The sequence below is a fragment of the Lynx canadensis genome, chromosome B3 (assembly GCF_007474595.2).
Source record: "Lynx canadensis isolate LIC74 chromosome B3, mLynCan4.pri.v2, whole genome shotgun sequence".
Classification (NCBI taxonomy): Eukaryota; Metazoa; Chordata; class Mammalia; order Carnivora; family Felidae; genus Lynx; species Lynx canadensis.
Genome location: NC_044308.2, coordinates 47,560,938 through 47,585,138, shown reverse-complemented (window position 1 = coordinate 47,585,138; position 24,201 = coordinate 47,560,938). Strand labels below are relative to the sequence as shown.

At 35.3% G+C, this 24,201-nt stretch overlaps 1 protein-coding gene across 5 annotated transcripts in view; it reads right to left on the bottom strand.

Annotated features, from left to right (window-relative positions):
* The window catches only part of ZNF280D (zinc finger protein 280D), a 143,334-nt gene that overhangs the window by 118,626 nt on the left and 507 nt on the right, over positions 1-24,201 (bottom strand). For 3 of the 5 annotated variants that reach the window (XM_030318107.1, XM_030318111.1, XM_030318112.1), the window contains exons 2-6: positions 7,695-7,738; positions 7,518-7,586; positions 4,544-4,690; positions 2,391-2,456; positions 2,152-2,291 (exon numbers count right to left, since the gene is read on the bottom strand). In XM_030318107.1, the coding sequence (XP_030173967.1) occupies positions 2,152-2,291; positions 2,391-2,456; positions 4,544-4,690; positions 7,518-7,545 (381 nt within the window). In that variant the 5' untranslated portion in view covers positions 7,546-7,586; positions 7,695-7,738. The remainder of the gene's footprint in view (positions 1-2,151; positions 2,292-2,390; positions 2,457-4,543; positions 4,691-7,517; positions 7,587-7,694; positions 7,739-24,201) is intronic. The other 2 variants (XM_030318108.1, XM_030318109.1) reach the window with 2 other exon arrangements.

The following is a 24,201-nucleotide window of genomic DNA, read 5'->3' as shown; positions in this document are numbered from 1 at the left end:
TGATACAAGTTTTCCAAAATTCTAATTTGTGCTTGAAAGCTCAATTTTATTATTGGGAAGAAATGCTATCAGTTATTTTCCTTTAAGTGTGCACTTTGTTCAGTTTTGAGGAAATGTCTACCAAATAACCAAAACTGAATACCTCACAATGTGCAGCAAACAAACTCTCAAGTGGCCTTTATGATCCCCACCCCATGGTGTTCATGTCCTGCATGATTCCCTTCCTTTTAGTGTGGGCAAGGCATGTGACTTGCTTCTCACCAAGAGAATACAACAAAGGTGACAGGATTACATGATTTTGTGTATGTGATTACATTACATTAGATCAGCATGGCATTCTGCTACATATTCTCTCTCGTGGGCTTTGAGCATGTAAGAAGCCAAACTGGGAAAACTCAGGTGGCAAAGCCAGCCAAAAGCCAGTCATTTAGTGAGATTCTCAGTCTAACCCTTAAGAAACTGAATGCTGCCAACTACCATGAGAACTTGGAAGCAGATACGTCTCCAGTCAAGCTTCAGATGAGATCACAACCTCAGAGCCCACACCCTGAAAGTAGCTTCATGAGAACCTGAAGCAGAGGATCCAGCTAAGTCATGACCTGACTCCTAACCCACAGAAACTGTGAGACAATGTGTGTGGTTTTACACCATGAAGTCTGTGATATTACTGATACACAAAAATAAATAATATACTATGGCTTGTTGTGCTTTCAATTAAAAGTAGTCTTCTATTTTTTAGAAAGTGGGTAGTTTAGCTCACAACTGAATCACATAAGTGCTTTTCCTTAAGATAATCATCAAACTTTGGAAACAATAGTGCTTTCTCATACTATTTCATCACACAAAATATTTTTTTTTTTTAATTTTTTTTTTTCAACGTTTATTTACTTTTGGCACAGAGAGAGACAGAGCATGAACGGGGGAGGGGCAGAGAGAGAGGGAGACACAGAATCGAAACGGGCTCCAGGCTCTGAGCCATCAGCCCAGAGCCTGACGCGGGGCTCGAACTCACGGACCGCGAGATCGTGACCTGGCTGAAGTCGGACGCTTAACCGACTGCGCCACCCAGGCGCCCCGACAAAATATTTTTAAAAGACACATAGAAAGGTAGAGATTTAACAAAATTAATAACATTTCATCAAGGAAATTGAGCATGAATATTTTTTATTGGGAGTGAGTGCACAGTGGGGACGAATATAAAAAGTACTCATACATCTTGGTACCACTGTCTTGATTTATACTAAGGCACCAGCAGTTTACCCACCATTACTTTTGCATCATCGGTGCATAGGTCAACACAGTAGAAAAGGCAAATCATGTCTTTGTATTATCATGAGAATAGTGTTGACTCTCAAAACCCATGGAAGAGTCTCAGAGGAACCCCAGGGACTGAAGACTACTTTGAAAACTGCTACACTAAGGCAATGGTTCCATTTTAAGTATATATCAAGTATACACACATACACACACGCACATACCTATATGTACATATGTATACAAATACATAGAAACTATGGGTTAGTCTGGATTGAAATTCTAGATCTATCATTTGCCATCTGTGTGACCTTAAATGATTTAACCTCTGTGAGCCTCAATTTCCTCAACTATAAAACAGGAAAAATAATAATAGTGCCTCTTCACAGGGTCGTTTAAGAATTAAATGATTAATTTATGTATAGCATTTACAACAAAGCCTCATAAATATTACAAATATTAACTATTACCATTAACTATTACTTTTTGTTAAGAATTTTTTAAGTGAACTAAATTATGAAGGTATATTTTCAGAATAAAAAGCTACAATGTCCTCTTAAAAGTTTTCCAATTAAGAACTAAGAACATTTGACCCAGTTTACAATTTTTGCCATTATGCAATATTCGTAATACTTTTATTCATGTTTTGTTATCGCAAATTCCAATACCTTACTATTTAAGTGTGTTACCTGATTTAGGAACAGACTACATCGGTAGTTCCTTCCAATATTACTCCGGATACTGGCTGAGCTATCATATAGATAGTGACATTCCTGATGCTGATTATGCTTCTATTGGATGACTACCCACGACAATGCAGAATTTTAATTGGCATTGTTTATACTGATAAATAATATCCAATGTATCCCTGAGCTGTGTAGTTTTAGAAACACTTACAGGTTTAGACAAAGGCTGAACAATAACAGAACTATCTGAAGATCTAGATTCAGGATGAAAATTTACAGGCGAGGCAGCCACTGGATTTGATGCTGGGTTCGTGTAGTGTTGATTTGTAGGCTTGAATGCAGCAGTAATACCTGTATTTTAAAATTAAACAGTGCATTGAATATATTTAGATATAATCAATGATGTCAAAATACTTCACTTTAAAATAAAATACTAAAATAATACTGTACCTCGACTGAGTGCACCATTCTTTATTCCCCTTGAATATGAGCTGGGGTTTACTCTATTCAAAATATCTACAAAAAATTATAGTGATTTTAAAATTCATTATTTGAATAAAACAGAAATCATGAATTGAAATAATCAAATAGATTCCCAGAAGAAGTATATAAGTTATCACTGATTTAAGAATACAGTTAATTTGGGGGTACCTGGTGACTCAGTCGGTTAAGTGTCCAACTTTAGCTCAGGTAATGATCTCATCAGTCCTGAGTTCGAGCCCTACATCGGGCTCTGTGTTGACAGCTCAGAGCCTGGAGACCATTTTGGATTCTGTGTCTCCCTCTCTGTCTGCCCCTCGCCCAGTTGTGCTCTGTCTCTCAAAAATTTTTGTCTCGGGGCACCTGGGTGGCTCAGTCGGTTAAGGGGCCAACTTCGGCTCAGGTCATGATCTCATGGTCCATGAGTTCGAGCCCCACATCGGGCTCTGTGCGGACAGGTCAGAGACTGGAGCCTGTTTCAGATTCTGTGTCTCCCTCTCTCTCTGCCCCTCCCCTGTTCATGCTCTGTCTCTCTCTGTCTCAAAAATAAATAAATGTTAAAAAAATTTAAAAAAAAATGTCTCTCAAAAATAAACATTAAAAAATATATATGATTAATTTTAAACATATAGATCTTTATCTACCAAAGAAACAAGATTACTAGCCTTGTTTTATAGAATAAGAATACTTTCTAATTGTAACTCAAAATCTAAAAGCCAGAAGTAAAAGATTAATAAATCTGACTACATATAAGTCAAACTTTCTAAAGTTTCTTTCATGGTAAAGAAAAGGTCCACATAATAAAAATCTTCCAAAAATATATGTATATGCAGTCTATAATTAGCATATGTATCTTTCTTTCAGTGATGACTCAGGATCCTACCACTCAAAATCAAACCTTATCCATCCTCCATATCCCACTCACACCTCTAGAAGCCTTGGAAGTGTTATTATAAGGGATCTCACTGGATTATCTGTAGCATTACTTTTGAGTTGTTTTTTTTTCAATGTATTTATTTTGAGAGAGACACAGAAAGCCCAAGCTGGGGAGGGACATAGAGAGAATCCCAAGCAGGCTCCACGTTCAAAGCGGAGCCTGACACAGGGCTCGATCTCACAACCGTGAGATCATGTCTGAGCCAAAATCAAGAGTCAGACACTTAACTGACTGAGACACCCAGCTGCCCCTACTCTGAAGAATTCTGAAAGGGAAAAACTGGCAGAGATTGCAGACTAAAACAACTTACAGTTTATCAGGGTATCTTATAACTTAAGGGGTTTCAAATCTACCAGTATACCTGAAGTCAATCTGAGCCTAATTTAACTTTCAGGATCACTTGAAAGTTCCTGATTCTGACATGTGTGTTACCTCTGTAACTTCTAGATTTTTTGGTAATCAAGCTAAAATTGGAAGAGTGGGGATTTGCCAAAACCTGCTGGTCAGGAAAAGGTAAAAGCACAAACAGTACCAAACCTCATAAAAATTTCCTTTTTACCTCACAGTAAAAATAGAACCAGATCACATAAAATAACTCTATAAAGTAAAGGCCACACAAAAGTAGAGTTGTTTTCTGATAATGGCAATGCAGTACTGTATATCTAAGCACTACAAATGTCTTACAGAATAAAAACCTGTTCAAACAACCTGACACCATTTTCATTCAGAAATTTAAGATTAAGTATTACTCCAACCATCTTTTTAGTGGCTGTATTCTACAAAACACAAGTTTGTACCCTCCTACCTAGCAGTTCTATATAAACACTTGACTCATATTCCACATACTAAAATATTTTATGGCTTATACCTTAACAACAATAAATTCATTTAACTTCTGCATCTTAACAGTCCAGAAGAGAATTTCTACTGGGGTCAACCTCCTTTTGGAAAGAATTATTCTAAAACTAATATACATTGTTCTAGTTGAATACTGTTATCAGTCATCCCCAATTGGTATAAATTCAACCTGACCTTAACCGTCATGTTTTCAGTAACAGAATTTGAGTAACTATTTTATAATATGGTAATATTCCAAGGAACTTATGTCCTTATAAAGCAGTTCACAAATTTTCCCATTAGAAACAATATTTTATAAAACTTGGCTTCACTAAAAGTAAATGCTTACTTGAAATTGCTGGTTTTGAACTTGATATCTCTCCAACAAAGATTGGCTCATCATCATCATCATCCTCAACCTCTTTTACTTTCTTCTGCCATGGTTCCAACTCTTCTTCTTCACATTCCATAAAGAGTTCTGCCATTTTTGAATTATCTAATTTCCAAAAGGAGAGAAGCAAACCTTATTTTCAAAAAGAAAAATACACTTTTAAAAATCCATAGTATATTTAAAATCTACTTTAATCATCCTAATAGCAATGTGACTTGATATTTGTAGATAGTGCATGGCAGCAAGTGAGAAACTCAGAGCTCACTCTCTAAGATACAAACCAATTTAGACAGATAATGGTTGACAGTAGTAGTTATTTAATGGAAAAGTCAAAATGAGTTCTAGTCATATGCCTGGAATATAATTTTATCTACAAAAGGACTGTACCTAACCATTATCGGGAGGAGGGGGGGATATTAACAAATGGGAAATAAACTAAGACTAGGAGGCATCTCCTGGGAGATATACTTAGTAAAACTAAACCAAATTCAGGAATTCTAGACACAAAGCAGTGATGAGATGCTAGACTAAAATAAGGGAACAAGGTGAGACTTATTCCATTTGGGGCAAATTAGACCATTTCTCACCTAAAGAAACAGACCAAAGAACATGCAGTAAATATGAACATACACCATCCTAGAAGTTCTGACCAAGAACAGAACTCCTATGAAGCATTTTAATACTTCACTCTTAAATATTAATGGACAATCAATAAGCACCAGAAAGTTTAGGAAAATCTCCTGTCTTTTAGAACAAATCAATAAAAAAGATAAAGAATCCTAAGGAAAAGAAATAATGCAGAGAGCAAGAAAAATATTAAAGAAAATACAATTTGCATCTTTAGAGATATTAGATAAGAAAGAATGTTATAAAAAGTAATATTCACAAAACAAAAAATAAGATTAAAAATATGATAGGAACTCCTGGGTGGGTCAGTCGGTTAGGCATTCCACTCTCGATTTCGGCTCTGGTCATGATCTAGCAGTTCCTGGGATTGAGCCCTGAGCTGGACTTTGCACTCATGACCTGTGCGGAAATCAAGAGATGGACGCTTAACCAACTGAGCCATGCAAGCGTCCCTGGACTATCTGACTTTTTAAACTATCTGCATATATTGATTGCTTTAAGCTAAGATGGAGAAAAAAGAAGAGGAGGAAGAGGGGAAGAGGGGAAAGAAGAGAAACAGTACTGAAGGCCTAGACTTATATCCCAACTAGATATAAGTGGTGCTTAACTGATACACAGAATGAGATGGGTGGTGGTCTACAAAACAAACAAACAAAAAAACCCTCCAGGGTTCTGGCTTTGACAATAATATATTTCATTTATCATTTAAATATAGTCATTTCTAAAGGTAATTTTTTATTATATTAAAGTAATGCCACTTCTACTTTTGACTCAAAATTAGGATAATGTTCTACCAGGTCTTAAAACATACTAACTGAAACAATTCTTTGATGGCATACAAAAGAAATACCTTATCAAATTAAGAACCATTATTTTATAAATTTTTAAATTTTTTCCTTTCTATAAAAGTATGTCACAAATCATTTCCTGTCTTAACATTATTTAAATGTTAATAGTCCACCTACCAAAAAAAAGAAGGCCTTTCCATTTTCCCAAAGGTCATAAACATATTAATTGATCCCTTTATTTTCTAAACTATAATGTTTTATTAACTACATAGAGTTCTTCAAGTAAAGTAACTAAAAATATTACTATATGTCCAAGACCAAACTGAACTCTTTGAGTGTATTTCTCTACACACTAGACAGGCAGTAAGCACATAGTATATAATAATCTATGGCTAGGAAACTAAGTGAAGTTAGGCAATGCCTCGCTTTTAAAAATTAGGGAAACTTGTAAATGGATAATAAAAGTTTCCAGTTAGTATATGTTATGGGCTAAATTGTGTTTCTCTAATATTCATGCGTTAAAGTCCTCACCATCAGTACCTCACAATCTTAATGTGTTTGGAGACAGGGTCTTTAAGAGATAATAAGATGAAAATGAAGTTATCAGGGTGGGTGCTAATCCAGTATGACTGATGTCCTTAAAAGAAGAGATCATGAGGCGCCTGGGTGGCTTAGTCGGTTAAGCGGCCAACTTCGGCTCAGGTCATGGTTTCGTGGTCCGTGAGTTCGAGCCCCGTGTCAGGCTCTGTGCTGACAGAGCCTGGAGCCTGTTTCAGACTCTGTGTCCCCCCCTCTCTCTGACCCCCCCCCCCGTTCATGCTCTCTCTCTCTCTGTCTCAAAAATAAATAAACGTTTAAAAAAAAAAAAAAGAGGAAGAGATCAGGACACGGATGAAGGACATGCTTAAAGGTAAAACCATACAAAGACACAGGAAGCATATGGCCATCTCTAAGCCAAGGAGAGAGACGTGATACAGATCCTTCCCTTATGGCCCTCAAAAGGAATCAAACCTGCCAACACCTTGAACTTGTACTTCTAGACCCTAGAACTGTGAGAAATTCTGAAATAAAGTTCTGTTGTTTAAGCCATCCAGTCTATGATACTTCATTATGGAAGCCCAAGCAAACTAATACAGAAGACAAAGATCTTGTTCATTCTTCTTAACAGGGTAGTGCCACTGTCAATACATTCAGGATACATGTTGAGAAAAAAAATTTTTAAGACACATAACATCTTTACATTTTTATAAATAATTATATTCTTGTCTATGCATAGAAAAAATACAGGTAATTATATACACCAAACTAGCAGTTATCACTGAGCGTAAGAAAAAAACTTCATTTCTACTTTACTCACGTTTTAATTTACATCATTTTTTATGTGAGCATGTTACTCCAATAAATTTATGTTTTTCTGTCTTTAAGAAAGTGTGCCTATCCTTCCTTCTTTCTACTGAAGCAAATTTATCAGTACAAAAGCCACGTATACTATTATCAGTCGTGGCAGCAACACTTACTTTTTGGCTGAAAAGGGTTGTCGCCCATCAAGTTGCAGAGTTGACTTTCTGTAAATTGTCACCTGAGTACTGACACATGATATCAGTCAATTTTATGAGTCACTTTAATGCCAAATATTGAAACATGAAACTTGGGGTTCAGAAATTCTTGGATCTAATTTTGATCTCAAAACTCACCATGTGATTCCAGACAAGACAGCAATTTGTATCTGTTTTCCTTCCTATAAAATAAAGATACCTAGTATTAGAGTGGATCTCATTAAATTAAGTGTACACACATTTAATCTTTTTTCCTATAAAAAGCTCAATTTTTAAGTTTGATATGTCTGACTTTTACTTACAACTCACTTTACATAATTGGTTCATTCAAGAATTTAGTAATAAAAATGGTAATTCTCTTAAGTACTTACTACTTGAAAAAGTCTGAATTATTAAAAATAATTTTTTAATCTTTTTGTAAAAATGAGTAATCACCTCATAATGTATTGTTTTAGTAAGTCTGAATTTTGAAATGCTAAGTGATACTAATCTTTAACTGTTACTTATTCATGTTTCAGGTATAAGTGTAATTACTTCCATAAGAAAACATACCTTTAAATAAATTGTATTTTTCTTATTTTTTACCAAAGAATTTACAAAGAAAGAAATTAATTAGATATATTTCAGTGTAGATTAATTCATCGAAAAATAACTACTCATTGGGGCACCTGTCTGGGTCAGTCACAAGAGCATGTGACCCTTGATCTCAGGGTTGTGGGTTCAAGCCCCAAGTTGGATGTAGAGATTACTTAAAAAAATAAATAAACTTGGGGCGCCTGGGTGGCTCAGTCGGTTAAGCGTCCAACTTCAGCTGGGGTCATGATCTCATGGTTCGTGGGTTTGAGCCCCACATCGGGCTCTGTGCTGACAGCTCAGAGCCTGGAGCCTGTTTCAGATTCTGTGTCTCCCTCTCTCTATGCCCCTCCCCAACTCATGTTCTGTCTCCCTCTGTCTCAAAAATAAATAAACATCAAAAAAATAAATAAATAAATAAATAAATAAATAAATAAATAAATAAAATAAACTTAAAAAACATAAGTACTCATAGCCTTCATTTTTTTTAAGTTTATTTATTTTTGAAAAAGAGAGCACAAGTGAGGGTGAGACAGAGGGAGAGAGAGAGAGAGAATTGCACTCAGGCTCCACACTGCCAGCGCAGAGCCCAACGTGAGGTTTGAACTCAGAATGATGAGATCATCACCTGAGCTGAAATCAAGAGTCAGACACTTAACCAACTGAGCCACCCAGGCACCCCTTAATTCAGTTAAATAGTTATAGCTTATCTCTAAACAGTATCAGTATTACAAATATGTCAAGAAAATATATACATAACAATTTTTGCTCATGTTAAGAACCTACTGTTACCAAGAATACAGAATATTTTTTAAGTGCCACAATTACACAGCTTATGAGACTCATATATATTTTTTATTTTAGTTATAATCATATTGGCTCATACATAATGGTTATATTAAATATTACATAGTTGACACATAGATATTTTGCTAAGTGACCATACAAATATCTCTTACCAAAATTCTGTAATTAGTATTCAATTTACAAATATTCAATTAATGACTTGTCTATATGAATAAGACATCCAGTGCCTATTATGACAGAGATGACTTTAAGATAACCTACTTCAAAAGCCTGAGAACCATAGTAGCCTACTATAAAAAGTTGGAAGTCCTCAGATGAAACTTGAATCATAAATTCAGCCTAAAGCTGCCCTGTGATATACAGTAGCCACTAGCCACATGTGACAATTTAAGTTTAAATTAATTAAAATTAAATAAAATGTAAAATTCAGTTTCTCAGTTTTAATAGCCACATGTCAAATGCTCAAGGCCACATGTGGCTGGTCGCTACTATATCGGACAGTGCAGCTACAGAACCTTACAATTGGACAACACTGGACTAACAAATCATTGCCATATTTTGTTCCATTAATGAACAAACACTTTGATGGATTCTTTTGTCATCTCAGCCACTGAAGCATGCCAAAACTATCATCATAAAAACCTCTCAGGTCACACTGCAGAATTTTGGTGGTAAGGCATGGAATTCTATGAAGGATTAAGTCAGCTGTCACTGAAGTGGAATATCCAGCAAAGATATGCAGTGTGGATCTCAAAGTTCCAAAACATTTCTAATAGCTTCTACAGCTCAGACTTAGCCCCAAAATAGCCAGAAAAAAGAGAATACTCTACTTCAGCTACAGACTCATTTCATGCCAAGTTTAATACACTTGTTTCTATGAAGAAAAAAATGAATTCCAATTAACTGACTTATCAAAGACTGTTTAGAAAATGATTCATTCACTGTTGGGAGACTGCTTATATAAATAATTTTAATTCCTACTTCACTATTTTTTGTTTCAGCTTTTATATATCCAAAATTAAGCTATACCTTAAATAATTTTTTCTACAAATTTAAAAAAATCAGTAAAAATGTAGGTCTACATTCTTAATTGAAAAATTTACTTTTAGCCACTGATAGCTGTCACCTGATGCAATGTCACTGTGTTGAATGAAAGTAAGGCATTTGATCTGGTACATAAGCACACAGTATGACACAGGTGTGCTATGTACTAGATATAGTTCAATTTACTTTCTGATAAAAGATTAATTCCACAAACCCCAACTGTAGAGTCTGCACATTAAAAAAGAGCATTAGGCTAAAAGCCAGAAGAGGCAAGTTATAGCCCCCAGCACTACTACAACCTGCAGTCAAATCACCTTGTAATTTTGGGTCTCAGTTCTTAGTTCAACTAATAATCTCTATGGCTTAATTCAGCTCTCTACTCTGCTGTATACTGTGTACTTTAAACATTTATTAACAGTAAACAGTAAAACATGGTGAAGAATGAATGCCACATTCAAATTCTGACTCAACCATTTATTATCTGTACAACCTTGGGCAAATTACTCTCTGTGCCTTGCTTTACTTTATACATGCAACTTATTTCATGAAGTTACAGTGAAGATCAAATTAGATAACACACATAAAGTACACCGCTCTCTGCCTGGCACACAGAAATCATTCAATAAATCTTAACCATTTTTAACTCTTGGCTTAATCACATTCTGAAAAACTCTAAGAACAGATTACAATTTTGTTATTACACTAGAATTTTCAAGATATCAGCTGAGCATTTAGAAATTATTTTGTTTTTAGATCTTTATTACATTATTTCTTTCGCACAATGAAATGTTAGCTTTATAAGTATACCTTCTAGAATGCAGCTATCAAATCTATCCTACCATATTTTCATCTTTTTAAGAAACATTTATAAACTAGTGAAAACACACATAACAATTTTAAACCCTCATATAAACATAACACACATACCTACAATTCATCAATACTGTTAAAATATATACTACCTGTCTCATAGGTTAAAACAGTATCTAATTAAAAAATACCAACATATAAAAATTAACATTACGATAAAATACCTGATATCATATCCATTAAAAAACACTTTCATTTTACATGCAACACTGTATTTTAATTTCTAAAAAAAATGATTTTAAAAATGAGTAAGGGGCACCTGGCGGCTCAGTCAGTTACACATCTGGCTTCGGTTTAGGTCATGATCTCATGGTGAGTTCGAGCCCCACCTGCGTGGGGTACTCTGCCTCTCTCTCTGCTCCCCACCTCCCACACTCTCAAAAGCAAAGAAACAAACAAACAAACAAACAGTAAAACCCTTAAAAAAAAAAAAAATGAGTAGGTACCAAGTTAAATAAAAAAAAGAATGTGAGGAATACGGTGAATGGTTAAGTTTTCTATCTCCCCAGGCCCCAAAAGTCAGTTATTCAATAAAATAACCCAAGAAACCACATCATAAAATTAATGCTTTCTTCTCATCATAAAAGTAATGTTTTAATAGGGAGTTTGCATTCCTAATCAAGAAATTAGCAACAGTAAAACCAGACAGAATTAACATAAAAGGGAAAATACAAAACTAAAATATAATGATTTTAAATAATGAAAATTTGTATTCAAAATAAGTACAGCATATATATGTTCAACCAACTCATAAATTTTGTCTAAGATTAACAAGCTAGCTGTAATCAAAACCACACTGAGATATCACCTCACGCCAGTCAGAGCAGCTAAAATGAACAAATCAGGAGACTATAGATGCTGGAGAGGATGTGGAGAAATGGGAACCCTTTTGCACTGTTGGTGGGAATGCAAACTGTTGCAGCCACTCTGGAAAACAGTGTGGAGGTTCCTCAAAAAATTAGCAATAGATCTACCTTATGACCCAGCAATAGCACTGCTAGGAATTTACCCAAGGGATACAGGAGTGCTGATGCATAGGGGCACTTGTACCCCAATGTTTATAGCAGCACTCTCAACAATAGCCAAATTATGGAGAGAGCCTAAATGTCCATCAACTGATGAATGGATAAAGAAGTTGTGGTTTATATACACAACGGAATAGTACTTGGCAATGAGAAAGAATGAAATATGGCCTTTTATAGCAACGTGGATAGAACTGGAGAGTGTTATGCTAAGTGAAATAACTCATACAGAGAAAGACAGATACCATATGTTTTTACTCTTATGTGAATCCTGAGAAACGTGACAGAAGACCATGGGGGAGGAGAAGGGGATAAAAAAAGAGAGGGAGGGAGGAAAACTATAAGAGACTCTTAAAGGGGCGCCTGGGTGGCGCAGTCGGTTAAGCGTCCGACTTCAGCCAGGTCACGATCTCGCGGTCCGTGAGTTCGAGTCCCGCGTCAGGCTCTGGGCTGATGGCTCGGAGCCTGGAGCCTGTTTCCGATTCTGTGTCTCCCTCTCTCTCTGCCCCTCCCCTGTTCATGCTCTGTCTCTCTCTGTCCCAAAAATAAATAAACGTTGAAAAAAAAAAAAAAGAGACTCTTAAAGACTGAGAATAAACTGAGGGTTGATGGGGGGTGGGAGGGTGGGGAAAGTGGGTGATGGGCACTGAGGAGGGCACCTGTTGGGATGAGCACTGGGTGTTGTATGGAAACCAATTTGACAATAAATTTTATAAAAAAAAAAAAGCTAGCTGTAAGAAACACTAATAAACCTTTAACAATTTTACTTATGTACTTGGAAGTGTTTTTCAGTGGAGTAATTTGGATGACACAGGGTCACTGGTACACTGTTCAGAAAAGTTTGATCTGTCACTCTTTCCTCCTCACAAATTTCCCAAAAAATCAAGTATTCAAATCATTCCACTGACTTTAAAGCTTTGGTTTATGTTCTATTTCATTTTATAAACAATTCTTAGTCTTTATCACTAATAGCATACTGAAATGGAGGTCTATATTTTTAGAATTCTAATCCCAAATGAATAGAGCTTTAAGGATTCAAAGTGTGTTCTTAACTATGAGTAGCAATCTATTATTTCCAACCCTTGTTTTGTGATCTCTCAAGAATTTCCAACTATCTCAAGGAGATTACAAAAAAACTCATTTTAATGTTCATTACCTTAAAAGCATACACAATCTTTTGAGGACAGAGAGTCATTTTAAAAATTTCATTTTATAGCACCTTAATATCCATCACCTATTGATTCCACTGTGGAAATTAATTGTAACAAGGTTAGAAAACAGAGAATGATGTCTACCTTGGCATACATCACACAAATACAAACCTTAAAGCGTAAGCAATAAACCCTATATAATTGAAAAAGACCCACAAGTGAAATCTGATTTCATAAAATTCAGGTGTTTAAATATAAGATTTTATAAAGAAATTAACTTAGTAAATTTATTTACTAACATTAAGCAGATGAAACAAAATTTCAAATCAGTATTTTCTTTTATGCCTATTTTTTAAAATGCTTTATTGTTAGAAAACTAAGTACCTTTTTGTAGAATCAGTCCAGTTTATCAGTTACTGTTAAAAACCACAGACTTATTTCTGAAAAAGGTACATTTCAATCACATAAAATGTACAATCAGAAACATCTGACCACTAGCAACTAAAATACTACAGACAAAATACTGAGAGATCATAGAAACTTTAGAAGCTATGTCATCAAATTTTAACCAATTTCTGAAAGACTGTTATTTTTATTTTAAGTAGAATAATGTCTTTTGAAAATGGTCACTCCAAGTATATGAGAAAAGGTCTCCATAAGGGGAGAATATGGATACACTGTTTTATTTTTTAAATAAACCAAATATTTCAAATGTCATTTTAAAAAAGGATTATACATGCAGGAATCTTAACAGTGAACAAGCAAAGAGAGAATGGAAAGGGTTGGGACTCAGCCTTGGCTGGAGTTCCAGGAAAGGAAAGGAAAGGACGGGAGGGGAGGGGAGGGGAGGGGAAGGGAGGGGAGGGGAAGGGAGGATTCCATGCAGAAGAAATAACATGTGGAAAAGATCTATGACACAGCAAATATGAAAGAAACCAGTGTGAGTGGAAAAGAAAATCAAGGGGTATATGGTAGAAGGTAAGACAGAAGTCAAACAACCGCAGCATCCTAGAGATCATATTAGGAATCTTGTCCGTAATCTAAGAGCAATGGAAAGCCAAAAAGGGGATTTTAAACAAGAACTGGTATAATCAGATTTGTAATACAGTGTCAAAATAACAGAATTTGAGTCTAAAATCAAAGAGATGGTGGTTTTATTCTATGCTGTCCTAATCATCCCCACTTGGAATACAGTGAGTATACTGGCTAGGATGCTTTCACCTATAAGTAACAGAAAACCCAATTCAAATTGGCTTATGCAAAAGAGAATTTTTAGCTCATTTACAGAACTAAATACAGGTGCAATTTAAACAATGATTTACAAAGTTGGCTTTCTATCTATGTTCCTTGACTTCACTTCCTCTATGTTGTTTCTACCTTCAGAAGAGGTTTCCCACTATGAATGACTCCAACTTAACACCTTCCAAGATTCAAGTCCAAGACTCTAATATAGAGGGTTAGCTCTGATTGGAGTTGACTGGTTTGACTGGTTTAAGACATATGCCCTTCCTGAAGCCAATCACTATTGCTAAGGACTTGTAATAGGTTTAGTCCTAGATCACATACTACCCCTGGAACCAGAGGCACAACAACAACAACAACTAAGATAAAAATTGGTTCCCCAAAGGAAAATTAAGGTATGTTACCAAAGTAAAGGGGAATGAATGTTAGGTAACAAAAACAACAGATGTCCATTATAAGGAATTAGTATTAGCACTTTGTCTAGGTCAAAGGACTAAAGATATTTAACCTAGGAAACATGAGACTGTGGGGCAGGGGTGGTAGAAAAGAAAGCTATTTACAGGTATTTTAAGTTTGTCATGAGAAAGAAGGAAAAGAGTAGGTCTTGTTCTTTCTAGCTCAAGTGATAATAATAACAATACTAGTAATATTTACTTGTTTTGAATAAACAAGAATTTTATTCCTAGTGTTCAGCTTCAACACAACTACTTAATTTATTACACACTATTATGTTATCACAATTACAAATTATGTTACTAATAATAACAATTTATCATTACCATAAGCTAACATTAATTAAATGCACACATTATTTTGTCTATTCCTCAAGAAACTCTATGAGGCAGATACTATTATCATCCTCACTTCACAACTGTAGAAACTGAATTATTGAGGTTAAGTACCTTGCCCAAAGCAACACAATTAAGAGTAGAGCAAGGATTCAAATCTAGACACTTAAAATATCACAGATTCCAGCCATACACTACTTGCCTCCACCAGGAACAAGACCAAAATTACAGGGAGGCAGATTTCATCTCAACACAAGAACAGAACAATTCATGGTTAAATATCAGGAAATGAGACAAACTCAAGGTGTGATAGATCACCAAACAAAAATATGAAAAATTCAAGCATTATGTAATCGAAATGGTCACTTTCCAACATCCCCAAGGATCCTTCCAACCCTAACATAAATATACCCATCTGGCATAGATATGAAAATGTAAATTTTTGCCTAGACAAAGGGGATTTATTATTTCAGTGAATGTTGAATTATGAAAAGCCAATTTGGTATTATGAAAAGTCTTTCAGTAATCAAATCAACCATTCCCAAATATTTTCTAGAAACTCCAAGTTCAATATAATAAATGAAGCAAATGGGTTGAAGTTCAACACTGAGGATAAATGAGGATAACTGAGGATAAAAGCAAGTAAATTTCTGAAGAATAAGTAATAGTTGATAATTTTAATTAAATAATATAAGTTGAATTTTAATAAACCTGTTTGATGTCAACTCCCAATGATATCAAGATCTACTTCACAGACACGGATTCAGAGCAAAATCCCAAATATCAAATCATGATAAACCAACTGTTCAGATTTTTAACATTTTTGATGACACAAAAATCTTTAAAGTAGTATCAATAAGTAGAAGGCCTATGCTTCAGCAGATTGCTTATAACTATAAATCAATCTAAATCAGCAGAGTCATTAAAAGCTTCTACGTGAAAGGAATCCTTCATAAAAAAGGGTATGAGGAATCTCTTTTTGTACCACCTCCATTTCATCCAAGTAAAATTTCTGCTAACCCTGATCCAGGCTGCAATCCATTTGCTCTACTTATCACCACCCATTCTGTCAGTCAAAACTAACCTAAGCACCACAGTACAGCTACTACCTTTTCTACTGCACACACTGTATTCTACTGACAATCCGGATAACCCTCCTCCATTGCCAAAGCAAATTACCCTTTCTTCATTTACATTTTCCTTATCTTTCATCTATTTTAACTCAATTTCTTGAAACCTCCTCCTCAAATATTTTCTATATGTCAACAGACTGTTTCTCTATCTACCTGCTCCAATTTAACTCAATAGATTCTCCACATTTTCTTGCTCCTTAAATAGTGCAAAATCAGGTTTTTCAGAGTTTAGTCTTCAGCCCTACACAAATTGTTACCTAAACAACAGATCTAATAAATTCCATTGTCTTAGGTTATCAGTTCTCAATAGCAGGGTATAAAATCATCAAATATTAACCTCCAACCTTCACTCCCCAACTCAGTTCCCGCCTATCATTTCCTAACTGCTAAAAACTACTATCTGGGTATTTAAACTCACCTCAAACTCAGTATTTCCAAACTGAACATAACTTCTCCACAAAAATTAGTCCTACTTCATGATTCATAACAGCCAAGAAGTGAAAACAAGCCAAATGTTCATCAACTGATGAATGAACAAAATATGATGTATCCATACAATGGAGTATTACTCAGCAATAAAAAATGAAGTACTGGTACATGCTACATGGATGAACCTTGAGAACTTTATGCTAAGTGAAAGAAGTCAGTCACATACTGTTTGATTCCATTAATATCAAATGTCCAGAACAGGCAAATCCACAGAGACAGAAATTAGATCAGTGGTTGCCAGGACCTGTGGAGTGGGGAGAGGCAGCTTAACAGTACCATTACCTGAAAGTTAATGGTCTGAAAGCTGAAAATACTACCTTGAGATTAGACGATTTTGATGATTGTATAACACCATGAATGTACTAAATGCCACTAAATTGTATACTTTAAAATAATTTAAATGATGAATTTAATGTTATGTTAACCTGACCTCAGTTTATAAAAATTAGTTCTACTTCTCTTCTTCCACCAATAAAACTGTCATCCTTCTGATCTTGAGTCCTTAAAAGTGTTTCTCAATATTCCCCTCTTTTATTCATCATATCTAATCAATCAATTCCCCAGTCCTATATAGTCTTCCTTCAAAATATTTTCTACAACCACCCTTGATTTTTGATTCACTACATACTTGTTCAGGCACTTAGAACCTCACATCCATAGTAAGATTTACCGTGTAAGATTCACTTTATATCAGCCTCTCAGCATCCAGATCTATATGATTTCATCCATTTAACATAGAACCACCAAATTAACAATGTCACAAAAAAATGTTTTCATTGTGTCATTTATCAATTCCAAACTCCTCAGTAACACTCCACCAATCCATGCAGAGCTCGGTTATCCTAGTGCCAGAAGCTTCTAGAATCCAGTGAGGTACAGAACAGGCCAAATGTTTTAGAAACTGTCATTTCCACCAGTGGTTGTTGCTGCCAGGCTGCAAGGCTAGTCCTATACTATCCAGCTTAAGCAAACAACATGCAATCCTGAGATTAAAGGGCTGAGGTTTGAATTAGGTAAGACCAAGGCATCATAGCCTACAAAATTAACATACAGCATTAGGCATCCAGTAAGTATTACAATAAATGAAATGCACTTTTTGAGATTCAATTCCTTCATCTGTAAAGGGCATATGATGATAATACCATCCATCTCAAAGAAGCATTTATTTTAAAGATAAAATATGATGTATAAATTTACTTTATAATATATAAAATACCACAATAAAAGATTGGAAACACATCTCTTGTGTTACAACTCCTCAAATAAACACAAATACTAACAATGTAGTGTCAAAAAAGTAAGGCCAATTTTCTTATTTACTTTTTCTCTATTCAACAAAGTTGACAGCTCTATTACTTATTTTTAATCCTAGAACTTAATAAAGCCATTTTGTTTATGAGGGCCTTCCCATCAGCAATCAACAATCCTGTATAAAGTCAGATAATCTTAAACCCTAAATGGAAAAAGCAAAATAAGTTAACAAAGTAGGAGATAGGGATTACCTATACCTAAAACACTCAGACCCCTCCCAAGAGCTTTAGGCTTCCCTTCTCAAACTTGCCAAAGGTAACAATTACCCACAAAATAAGGAAAACACAGGGGTAAAGCCTAGAAGCAAGGAATATATTATTTCATAGACTAATGATCTTTGCTTTGGTTAATAGTCCTCAACTGAAAGACATGCAAGTAGCGGTCATGCTAAAGAAATCCCAAACCTGGCAAAAAAAAAAAAAAAAAAAAAAAAAAAGTGTGTGTCTAATTAATTTCTAAGGATGGAATCTTAGAAGTCCACAAACCCCAACCTGAAATATTCAAGATATATTAATTTACTTAAAAATGACTACAATAGGGGTGCTCGGGTGGCTCAGTTGGTTAAGCATTCGTCTCTTGATTTTGGCTCATGTTGTGATCTCATGGTTCACGAGACTGGGCCCCATTTCAGGATAGCACTGGGCATGCATCCTGGTTAAGATTCTATCTCCCTCTCCCTCTGCCCCTCCCCTGAACATATGTGGGGTCTCTCCCTTAAAAAATAAAAGAAAAAGAAAAAGAAAAAGAAGAGAAGAGAAGAGAAGAGAAGAGAAGAGAAGAGAAGAGAAGAGAAGAGAAGAGAAGAGAAGAGAAAAAAGAAAAACTTCTAAAAATGATTATAATAAACCCATTACATATTAATATAAATATTTATGTGAAAAGTACTTCCCAAAACAAAATATTTAGAGAGGGGTGGCATTGTTTTATATTTTTGTAAAACTCATTAATATCTGCCTTAATAAAGACAGCTGTATTTTCTTATCTGCTTCTACATTTAATCTGTTGCACTACAGCGTTCGGTTGAGAAATCCAGCCTCACAAGATACGTAGGCGGTACAGAGAGGATCTTGTATAACCCTTGAAAGCACCTCAGGTCCCCAAGACCATGGTTAGAGAACTGCTACACTACATTAAACAAGTCAAAGCCTTTGTTTAAAAAAGAGAGCTAAATTACAGCTCACCAAAAATTTGGTATATACCAATGCCAAGGAGTAAAGTCACAATTTTAAATAGTTAGGGAATATTAAAGTGATGAGCACAACATTAAGAAAAAGCATTTATTAAGCAGTAGTTATGTATAAAGCATTGTATTTAAAAACACAAAGATGTAAAATGATACAACATCATTCCAAAAAATCAGTGTTCATCATCATATAATAAACCAGAAAAGCAGAAATGCTTGCAATGAAAAATAATTGAAATAAGAAATATTTTTTATTTAATCCAGTTCGCCAAAAGGCCTAAATATTACACCCTGATTCTACAGGGTTTCAGTTAATCATTTTTTACTATAGAGGAGCTCTGAAGGTAAAGTTGGGAAGTAATGGAAGAAAAAATGCTAACAACAAAAATATTGTGGAACAGAAACGTCAAGGAATAACTTTTTAAGTACTACCTGCATTCATTAGAGATGGAGTGCAAACTGCTGAAAAACCTATCATGGCAGTAGATGGAGAGGCAGGAAGGTTTAATGTGTTAGAAAGGGGGCACTTTATATATCTGAAGGTCCAAATTAACCATTAACCTTCAATATACTATCAGAATCCACAGAAACAATTTTAGTTTATTTTCTTTCTCGGGTAGTTCTAGTTGTAAAGATTGACATTTTATGGCTTTTACTGTTTCCTAGAAATCTTCAAACAATATCTTATTACTTTTAAACAGAATAAAACTCATTGTATTTGACAATTACTATGTGGGTCTACAGGATCCTTTTATAAATCTAAGATACATTATGCGATCATAGTGATTTTATTCTTCTTACATCTTGAAATAATTTGCTAATTCCATCATTCTGGGTATTATTTCACCACTGATAAACAAATATTCCCACCTATGCTTACAAAAGAAAATTATAAATGAGAAAACATAAGAACGATTTAATTGCCTAGAAGAATAATGCAACAGTTAAGTAAATCATCATCTTTCACTTTTCTTATCTTTCAGTTTTCTTATTGTTTTGCACAAAATATTGCATGAACTTTCCAAAAGATGACTGAAGACATTATCTTTGTAATCTGTGTCGAAAAGAAAAACTTTACTTCTACCCTTTTATGTTGTTGTACCTGAGGACCCATGAACTAAACTAACAAAAAAAACAGATTAACAGGAGAAAAAGCACAAAATTTTTATTAACATTTACACACACAGGAATTCACAGAAAAGAAGTAAAACTCAAAGAAGTGGTTAAATTCAAGGTCTCATATACCATTTTAACAAAGGAGAGGGGATTAGGGCTTTGAGAGACAATAAATCATGGGAAATAACTAGGAAATACATGGGAGGACTAATGGAAGATAAGGGTTATTTTCATTAGGTCTCTTTATGCAAACTCATCTTGGTATCAGCTCTCCATCTCAAAGTGATAAGAGTCACTCTTTCCTACTAAGGGGGCCTGGGGTGGGGGGAGAGGGATGTCTTCACAAAGGGATATTTATGCCTTGCTTTCAGGCAGATAACAGGACAGAAAACAATTTTTGCTTCTTTTAATTCCAAACTGCTGTCCACTCAAAATAATCCTTAGCTCAAAGTGGCATATGTTACCACAGCATACCCTGATCCTTTTCATATGCTTTTATTTTAGTCTTCCCTAAATACAGTTAAGAACTCAGAACGTTTTATTTTCTGCCCATTATGGGACAGAAGAAAACTGGCAGAGGACACATTTCACAATTATTAAATGAACCTGAAAATGAATGCAAAGATAGACAGCAAGCACCTTAGACTCTAATGATGAAAACAAGGAAATCTCAGACTAAATTTTCAGATGAGATTAACCTGATACAGTTCATAAATGGACAAATGTTAAATGCGGGTGTATATAATGATGACTAAAAGGAAATAGAAAATGTGGAAAATTTTTTTAATTCACTGGATTGGTTATGCTAACTGATATCTAAAAATCCATAACTGAAAATATCTGGCAATTATGAAGCAAAGAAGATGGCCATCAATGCTTCAACAAAATTAAGACTTATGAAAGGTTTCAAAAAATTCTTCAAGTATTGCATTTAATGATGCACATTGAAAAGAAAAAAAAAAGCCCCAGAATGATAAGAACTTATCAGAAGTATTTGAAATCTGAAATCAGTATTTACAAGATAAATACACTCCAAGTTCATTCATGTATGACAGTTGACCAGTAGTTAGTTACATTCAAACAATGTTGCCCATTTCAGGTACACATACTTTCAAACCCTGAAAAACATTTACTAAAAATCTGGGCAACACAGCACAGTGAATCATCCTAAGCTTGAAAGATGCAGATCTACACAGATTCAGAAAAGGGTGGGAGCAGAACCAAGAGTAATAGAAAAATCACAAGAATGGACAAAAGAATTTTAAAATTCTGTCAGAAATACAACATGTGGGGCGCCTGGGTGGCGCAGTCGGTTAAGCGTCCGACTTCAGCCAGGTCACGATCTCGCGGTCCATGAGTTCGAGCCCCGCGTCAGGCTCTGGCCTGATGGCTCAGAGCCTGGAGCCTGTTTCCGATTCTGTGTCTCCCTCTCTCTCTGCCCCTCCCCCGTTCATGCTCTGTCTCTCTCTGTCCCAAAAATAAATAAACGTTGGAAAAAAAAAAAAAAATGAAAAAAAAAAAAAGAAATACAACATGTGACAAAATTTTTCTAAGTTTGGAACTAGGTTAGTATTATTATCCAACAAGAAATTTTCTTGATTTGGCAATATCAGGAAGAACATGGTTGAACTTCTATGAATTTTCACAAATAGGACATAAGAAAAAGTCAACTGCACATAATCTGGGCTTTATACATATTTGATGACTCTTAACTATCCTACAAAAAACTAGTTTTTTTCTCAGCTCAATGCATTCTCAAGCATAAATGAATTCAAAAACCCTTGCATAAATTAACATGAAGAGAGATGTATTATAAAAAGACTACATGAGAGGTAGATATGCTCATTAAGAGGGTTAGAACTTATATTTGCAAAGGAATGACTTGAAAATGATAACCTATGACTGACAATAGTGCAGGGAATTCTTTCAGTGTATGGGGAAAGCTTCAATTACAAAACCATAAATTGCCAAGAAAAATATTTCTCATGCAACTAGGAAAAGAACTTGCAGAAACAAGGAATTTTGTCTAACCCTTCAACCACAACATTCTTTTGCACAGGTCTCAAAGTGGGAATAAAGGAAGATACTCTTCGTGTGCATACCAAAATTTTTAAAACGTGCATATCCATTGTAGTATGTGGTATATAATTAAATGCATAAAATATATATGTACAGAAGGTACAATTTAAACCTAACGAAGAGTAAACTATCAGTAAAATACAGAATGTGGGTTATTTTACAGGACTACTGGTAGCCTGGTCTCAAAGGTCAGTGTCATTCAAAAATCAAAAAGAGGGAACTACACTAAATTAAAAGAAACTAACACAAACAAATGTAATGCATGACTGGATACCGGTTCCAAAATAAATCACTAAACAGAACATTTTGGGGACAATAGGAGAAATGTGAATACGTACTGCATATATATATATATATATATATATATATATATATATATATTAGATTGCAGGGATTATTCTTAACTTTAAGTGTGCTTATGGTATTGTGTTTATATGGAAAATTGGCCTTATTTCTATGACACACAGATAGACACATCCATCCACAGTACTTAGGTGTGAATTGTGGTATTTGCAGTGTGCTCTGAAAATGTTCACCAGAAAGAATTTAAGATAGGTACTTAAAGCAAATGTGACAAAGTGGCAACACTGTTTAAACTAGGTGGTAGGTTATATGTGTCCAAACAGACTATTCAACTTTTCAATATGTTTGGGGAAAAAAATAACATCAAAACTTAATAAAAGGGTGAAAAACTAAGAAATGAAGTCTAAAAAACAAAAATGTAAAAGAAGGCGCAACTGAATATTTCTTAAATTTTGTAGGTGAGCCTCCTTGCTTCTCCTCACTCACCTTATTCCCACAGACAAAAAAAGAAATATAATATAGTGAATTGCGCACTGAGGTATCAGAAGACCTAAGGTTCTAGAAATGGTTCTATCACTCCTTAGCCATGACCTCATTAAAGATGTCTCCCTGAGGCCGTCTCCTGATCTTCAAGATGGTGCCATAAACACAGACCAGTGCAAAAGGGGTCTTCGGGTACAAATAGATTGTACCAATGGCAGATACAAATGCAAGATAACAGCTGTAACGGTATTTATACTGATGTTTCGAAACATCAAGAGCAAAGCAGCCGTAACAATTCTCTAAGCAAACCAGGGCCTTCCTTGGCACAGCAAGTTTCCGCTTAGGCAGCCTAAGTTGCCACTAATCCCCCGAAAGCAGGACTTCTCACAAATGCTAAGAGGGGGCTTTTGTACTTTAAAACTCTACTCCGAGGCTTCAATTTTATGCTTAATGGCACTAAAAGATGTCAAATTCTTAAGACCCAGTCCAAATCTCAAAACAATAAAGTTTAAGTCCACAGAATTTTTAAAAAATCAATCTTTGCAAACAAAGAGAAACCCTTGGACCAAGGTCTCCCGTGCTTGCAGAAGCGGGTCCGCTTTGACGTTTCTCCTCTCTAGCAGATTTCTCCTTAAAAGCCTTCAAACTTGACGTAAGTTGGGAAGAACTTCCATCTCTAGAGCAAGATAAAACCTCAGAGTGAGCTCATTCTTTATGTCTCATTAAGTGAAACCTGAAAGCACGGTCAGTAAATTGTGTACCCAACTCCACGTTTCTCCTCAGGGCCCTTCTGCAGACAATAACGGGACTTCAAGGGCAGAGCAGGGAAAGTCCCTTTGACAAGAATGAGGGTGTGAGCGTGGAATGACTGGTCACCTGGGGGCGAGGGGTAGGGCAGCAGACAGGGGCCCTAGGGCCCTGGACGCCTGGAAGTTCGGGACCCCCTTTGGTCTCTGTCTACCACTTTAGAGACTCCAGGGAGCGTCGTTGCGAAGGAGGCATGGGTCCCCGCCAAACATCGGCACAAAATGTACGGCGGACCAAAGGGAGT